This window comes from Thunnus albacares, chromosome 2 (assembly GCF_914725855.1).
Source record: "Thunnus albacares chromosome 2, fThuAlb1.1, whole genome shotgun sequence".
Taxonomy (NCBI): Eukaryota; Metazoa; Chordata; class Actinopteri; order Scombriformes; family Scombridae; genus Thunnus; species Thunnus albacares.
In genome coordinates this window covers 29,373,486-29,380,864 of record NC_058107.1, presented here as the reverse complement: position 1 = coordinate 29,380,864, position 7,379 = coordinate 29,373,486, and the positions used below count along the sequence as shown (strand labels likewise).

Sequence of the window (7,379 nt, the reverse complement as noted above, 5' to 3'; positions counted from 1 at the left end):
TGTGTTCCCTTGTCGCAGTTCCCTGCCCACAAGACAAGCCCTGCATATGCCTCTATCAAATACAATCTGTGCTGTTTGCTCCTCTGACACCAACCTCCTGTCTCCACCATTCAGGACTAAGCACCATACCTGAGGTATGCCCCCTCTCTCCCCAAACACATTCCTGACTGCACCGATCTGTCCATGTTCAAAACATTAATCAAAACTCAACTTTTTAGGGTTACATTTAATGTGTCATGAATGTCATGTGTTACCTTGTGCGTTTAGTGTTTGTGTTTTTATAGTTCAGGATCCTTTTAACTTAAGAAAGACATAAAGCGTATTTGAGTATCTTGAAAGTGCTCCATAAATGAAATGTATTATTATTATTATGAATGCCAAGGTCAAGCTACATCTGACTGTATCATGTCTAAATATTAAGATGATACAGTCATGTGTCATGATTGTCTTATGTCTACGTAGACTGGCATCCTCATGTCAAAGTTCAGGAGTCTCAGATGTTTTGATAAAGGATATCAAGAATATTAGGGCAGCAGTCACAACCTGTTACATGTTTTTATAGAGCCAGGTACCAAGTTAATAGAATGTTTCAAAAGGGCATTGACGAACCACACCTACCAAAACCCAACAGCCGTGATGCATCTCTTTACATGAGACATGATCGGTGCCCATATGTGAGGAAACAACCCTATCTCCTATATATATATATATATATATATATATATATATATGGTCTAACGTAACTGTTTTCCCAGTTACAGTGTACTGACAAACCTAATCGCTACCTGGATTATGTTTACACATAACGTTTTTTTGAATGAATGACGCTGGGAAAAAACAACAACTAGGTACATTATCTCTTAACATTTCACTCATATGTTCAGTATTAACATTTTTGCAACTTGCAAAATCCACTAATTAACAACATTTTCCTATTATGTTGAGAGAAAATGTAATTGAGCCAGCATTACTTTACAGCAATGTGTATTTGCTGCTGCAATTTAATTGTTAGTGAATGTCATTTCTATGAGATGGGGTTGGAGGAAAACATATCCACATGCCAAAGGGTGATGAGAGGCACTTAAGATCAAATGTAAACTTTATCATGGATATCTAATTTCATACTTATTTGTGGAATCCCGTTGGGCTACAAAGTATTATCTTAATTAACTTTTGATTTAAATGCTTCATCATCATCATCACTCCCGCTGGGCCTTGAAGCGGCAGCAAAATTGGGAGAGGACCTCAAATAATCAGTGGCCCCCAGCAGTAATCTCTTAATTTGTCAAATGTGACCCTCCAACTCATGTCCGCTTTGTGAGCACAAACATCTTGAAATTACGTCATGTCTCCCATCATACATGTAGATGATGCAGGAGGAGAGTAACTGCATTGCCTGGCTCTAAAGACTACAGTTGCCTTCATCCACTGACATTATCATGGATTGTATGAGTATGAAGTCAGGGCAACTTAGACACAATTTCTAACCAGCGGGCATCGTTCTATGCCAAGCAGTCATCAGCTCTGATTGACTCTGCTCAGGCCTGGCTTGTGTCAAACAAGGCTAAAGACGCCACCGGGTGATTCCATTAGTTCCTCCCCTTTGATTGAAGGTGTGCTAATCAGTGAAATCAGCTGCTGTTTTCGTCTAGCTCTTCATGACACAGTTGCCTGTTCCAAAATAAAGGGTCTGTCATTCTCAGTCTGAATAGTTTTTTTCCAAAATACTGCTGGAAATCTTTCTCTAACCTTTTGTCTATTTGTACAAGTGTTTTACGGGGAAAACAACAACCAACCAACTACCAACCTTATCAGAAACACTGATTTAAAAACAAAGATATTTTTGATACTGACAGTTCCCCTACACAAACTTGCAGTGATGTTTAGATTGACATTTTGTATAAATTCCTATTAACTCAGCTATGCTGCACTTACAGTACCTTTCTGATTGTACTCTGTACAATGTCATCTCCACAAAAGGTTTGTCCACCAGAAATGTAATCAAAATAATTCAAAATACCAGATTATCGTGGCAGAAAGCAGAGGTTCTGTTATTGTGACTCATAAACATTAAAAGAGTATTATAAGACAAATGAGCAGGCTTATAGCTTTTGGTTATGGGTCTTTATTGGCCTCCATGAACCATGTTTAAACAATGACAATAGCAAACAGAAAAAAAACAGAAAAAGTCAAAAACCTTTAGGGCTCGTGCCCATTAGCACCTCTTCTACCTGTAGCACGTTCAACTGCTGCTTTTGTGTACCTCTCACTGTAACTACATAACGACTGACAACCATTTGAAGAATGTAACTCTTTTGATTACGAGAATTTTTATCTTTTAGTGATCTGACTTGTTTTTCAGCAGTCAGGTGTAGCCACTGTAAAAGTCCCTTTTTTATATACTGCTTGTTTGCTGAACTTCTGCTGTGCATCAGCTTCATTTGAAAGGAATTCTTTAGAAAAATGTGTTCTTTATGTCCACCATTAGAAGTTACACACATTAGTCTGATTACAAGTTGGTTGAAAGATACAGGTTTCATTATGCAGAACTAATGTGGTTCTAAGGTAGTATATTCACTTCACTGGAGTGTTTATTGCAAGACAGAGACTGAGGGGGTTGTGGGGCGACGTCTACAGTGGCTGATAATGTAAAAACACCCACTGAAAACAAGGACTCCTTGTTTTCTCTCAGAAAAATAAAGCAGCACCTGAAATACAGATCTTGTGTAGACACAAAGCCCAAAATAGGTGTATAACAAGGCTGACAACATAGAATATAGACGACTGAATCTTTAATCCTTACATTCACAGGCATCCAGATTCATCTAGGAACTTTTCTTCTCAGACTTATGTTCATATGCAACAAATTTGCATTAGTAAAATGGAGAAAATGCGAAGTCGCCCGTGTAGCATTATGTTGAATATTGGGAAATTTAATGCTAATTGTTAGTATGAACTTGTACACCCAACATCCTCCCCGACCTCCACACCCTCACTTTTCCTTGCGCTATTTGTATGAATATCAATCTTCTTCCCACATTGCGAAAATTGCTTCTGCATATTTGTTACATATGAACATAATCCTGTAGGAGACTGGATTGCCAGAAAATCATCAATTTCCCTGTAAACCATTTCTGCGAAAGAGCCTCTAAGAGGAATGTGGAAAAGAAAGAGTAGAATAAAAACCTACTGTGTTCTTATTTTGTGCCTTAAATTGCTCAATGAACCAAAGAGAATGAACCAAATTAGTAAGAACTAACACAAAACTCTAGTCTGTCTACTATTGTGACCATTTTGTGTAACTTCTGACAGCTGCAAAGATGCTAAAGAAGCTAAATGTTTTAAAACAATTCCTCTTGGGAATTGTGCCAATTAAAGTTCGGCAGTAGTTTAGTAAGCATGCAGTAAATTGTAGTGGTCCTTCCACAATGGCTGCATAGATTTGTCTTTCTCTGGTATCAAACAAAAGCTGAAATAACCCTAAAATAGTCTTTTAAAAATAGCCTTGTTTTTTTTCAGTACACATCCATACAGTTTTAAAATTATACAACAGGTAGAATGGGTGTCAGAGGCGTAAAGTATGATTAAACTCACAGTTTGAGCATGTTAAGAGTCAAAAGGTTTTTCATCTGAGACCATTGCTACACTTGTACCTTAAGAGACTATCAAACTTGGACCTGTTCAACTGATCCCTTCAATCACAGCAGTCCCGCAGCTACTTTAGAGTGGGCGAGATACAGTTATGTGTATGAGTCCAGAACATACAGTACAGTCGTCATCATCAGTCAGAATATCTATTGCTTTGGTGGAGGCTGTGCAGCTCATTTAGTTCCCCCATTTGGAGTCAGCTCAGGTCTATCCAAGCTCTCTATCCTTTCAATCCTCTATTCTTTCTGTTTTGCAATTTTTCGATTTCAATGTGCATTTTTATTGTGTGTCTTGTTTTACAAATGATTGAAAATAGTGATGCTTAGTATGTGTAGTAATCCCGATTCTGCCTTTGTTTTCAACAGGTAAACATCCTACCATTTGGTTTTCTTTCTGAAATGGATCTCTTGGACTGACCAGTGTGATGCACGATGGATTGCCTCCATTTTTATATCTCATTATGGAGGTAAACTGATTCCTACCCTGTACAAAGACAACTCATTCAATACTTTAAACAAAGACAGGAACATCTTTAGAAAAAGAACCATTGAGATCACTTTCACATTGTGGTGGTAGATAGTATTGTGTACCATATTTGCACTGTAAAATGTACAAAATATCACCATGTTGTTGGCTAGTGACCTGCAATCTTATTCACAAGCACTTTGAAGCATGTTTATTTATTTACAACATACAGTGTACTCTGAAACAGTAACACATTTATAAATAAATATTGCAATCTTAACAATCTTACAATTCTCCTTTTTTATTGTCGGTTTTTCATGACTCATCACCTGAGCTTAACGAAGGTGAGGCCACCTCTGCCTGTTCCGTCTTCTTTCTTTCAACTATTCTCGTATGTGCTATTGGTCACCAGCAGGTCTATTGTTTTCATCCTTTGCCCTTGACCTTTCTTTCCTTCCTCACCCTCTCAATTGTTAATTTAAATAAATAGATCTCTAGGAGAAAAAGAAAAAGAATCATATATCCTTAAAGTCTTAATAAATCTCTCCAAATAAAAAGCTACAACTAATATCTTCCCAAATTAGGCAAAAAAAGGAGGAAACATAATAAAAAACATTCTATTTATCAAAAAGGACAAACAAAAGGAAAAAAAAATATATAATTACGTTCAGCCGGAACAAACATGTTTCATGAACCCATATCTATTCGTTAGATATTCAACAGTGTCACTGCATTTTTCATTTGTTTTGTCATGTCATTCAGTATATCCTGTTAGCATCCGTGGTACTCTGGTCTGTCTTGTTGCCTACATGGTTTCTGTTTTAAATAATCCTCATTATTAAGTGTTCAGTCGGGCTTTGCAAAGCCCAAGCAGCCTCCTTTTTATGTGAGACACCTCAGTAAGTCCCCTTTAGTTTACAGACAGTATTACACAGTATTTCACTGTGTATTTCACAGTTCACAAAGTTTCTACTGCTGTCCAATCACAGACAAGGAGAGGGGCCAGGGGATGACAGGACTGGTTTTGAATACGGGGAGAAAGCCGTCATTTGGCTGGAAGGTTTCATCAAACAGGAAGTAAGCTCAAATATGGCTAATGTCCTTTCCTGTTTGTAGTTGTGCAAGTTTCAATGCCTCTGTCTTGGATCCAAGGGAGAAACAGTCTTTTGTGTGACATATTTTCCAACTCTCGACACATCTGTTGTTTGAGGAAAGAGCAAGATTGCCCACCGAAGTGCCTGATTTTATAGTCGAGTACTTGGAATATACATATATATTTTTATGTTATATTTTCTTATGCGCAATGCCAAAAGGAAACAGGTCACATAATAGAACAAAACCAGACTGTACCTTTAATGCGCATCTATTTCTCAGAAAAATCAGTAATTCATTATAGAACAATTCAGCAGACTTGGCAAGTAATGACATGGGGATGAGGTTTGTATATTAAAACTAGATCTATCAATAATCAATCAAAAGCCACTGCCAACGTTGGCAATATACCATATGAGTAGAAAAGACTGTAGAATGTCAGGTCATTCTTGCCATCCTCGTTTAAAATGTATAGTGGCATATTAATGTTTGTCCAATAACATACCCTGAATTTACTGTATAGTACAATGGTTTACTGGTATTCCGAAAATAAACACTCATAACCAATAGTGGAATTTATTATTGATTTTTACACAAATCTTTTCACAATAAATAATATTATTAATAATATTATATAATAATATTATTATTATATAAAACAAATGTTATTATTGTTTGCTACCATTGTTTTCAGTGTGAGCTAGTGATGACAATATGTTTTCCTTAGGCTAAGGGAAGCTAAATGTAAGCATCCCTTAATCTGTCTGTTCAGCAATCTTTTCAACACTTCTCGACGGTTTGTGTTCCCTTCACTGTTATCTCATACTTACTTTCATACTCAACCACTTAGACTTCATATTCCTCCCATTCTCCCTCCCTTCATCCATTGCAAAGGCATTACAGGTGAATTGTACTCATTGTCTATCCTCCCCCTCCTGCACTCATCCTCTGCCCCTCCATTTCTCAGTTTCTTCCCAAGTCACAGATTGTCTTGTAGCCTCTCCATGTAGGTTCTGATTTCAGACTGACCCAGGTCCATATCATGGCACACCCATTTGATGTCATCCTCGCTCCCATTGGTTACCAGGACTGAGGAGTTGGTGTATGGGCCACCAACACCCGAATTATCATTGGGCAGAACGGTGGCAAAAGACGTGAACTTGACGCGTTTGCGTTTGGCAGCTGCAACCGCAGCTGCGGCCGTGGCTCGCGGGGAATTATTCAAATGCTCTGCTTGACCAGAGGCATCTTTGCCACCAGTAGTAATTGCTGAAAGGCACTGATGCGGATCTGGGATGGACCTGGGCAAGGTTTGTCCATGGGTGATGCCTCGGTGTCCACCTGTGCCACCACTCCCACTAATAGTGCCCATGCTTGTGCCCACGCCCATCACCAAGGTGTTACCAGCCCCGTTCAGTAGGTACTTGTTCTCCTCATATCCTCCTTCATTCCGGTCAATGATGGTGGTGCACTCATCTGGCAGACCGCCCTGGCATTGGTCTGAGTGGTCAGCTAGAAGGTCGGCCTCGTTGCCAAGCCACACCCAGTCATGGGCATGGTTCATGTTGCCTCCTGCCTCCAGAACAGGGACCTGCTTGTGGCGGTATCTGCAGATGAAAGAAAGTAATTACTATGGAAGTACAATTACACACTGAGCTGCTTTTTTAAATATTGACAATGGGCATCCCTTCACATAGATAGCAGAAAGTATAAGATGATGGAAGATTTAGATCAAAGTGGCTCATATCCTCCCAGACTAGCAGTCTGGAAGGATATGATATGTCTAATGGGCGTCTACTCTCCCAAGTAAAAGTGTAAAATATATCTCATCAATGTAAGCATAAAAATAGGTATTTTAAGTTCTGCAAAATTGTCCTTTTTTTGTGATAGCTACATGCAACCAAAACTCTTGGACTTAAAGGACCAGTGTGTAGGATTTAGTGGCATCTAGAGATGAGGTTGCAGATTGCAGCCAACTGAAGACATCTCCCCTCACCCTGCCCTTATGTAGGAGAACCTATGGTGGCTGCAAAAAATGCGAAAGGCCCTCTCTAGAGCCAGTGTTTGGTTTGTCTGTTCTGGGCTACTGTAGAAATATGGCAGTGCAACATGGCGGACTCTGTGGAAGAAAACCTGCTCCCTATCTAGATATAAAGGGCTCATTCTAAGGTAAC

General features: G+C 38.9%; 1 protein-coding gene across 1 annotated transcript in view; it reads right to left on the bottom strand.

The window, feature by feature from the left end:
- Positions 1-2,127: 2,127 nt before the first annotated feature.
- si:dkey-215k6.1 (transmembrane protein 132D) overlaps positions 2,128-7,379 on the bottom strand; it is a gene marked incomplete at its 5' end in the record, with an annotated part of 187,447 nt that continues 182,195 nt past the window's right edge. Inside the window, one exon of the mRNA XM_044329502.1 lies at positions 2,128-6,812. Coding sequence (XP_044185437.1) covers positions 6,185-6,812 — 628 coding nt within the window. The remainder of the gene's footprint in view (positions 6,813-7,379) is intronic.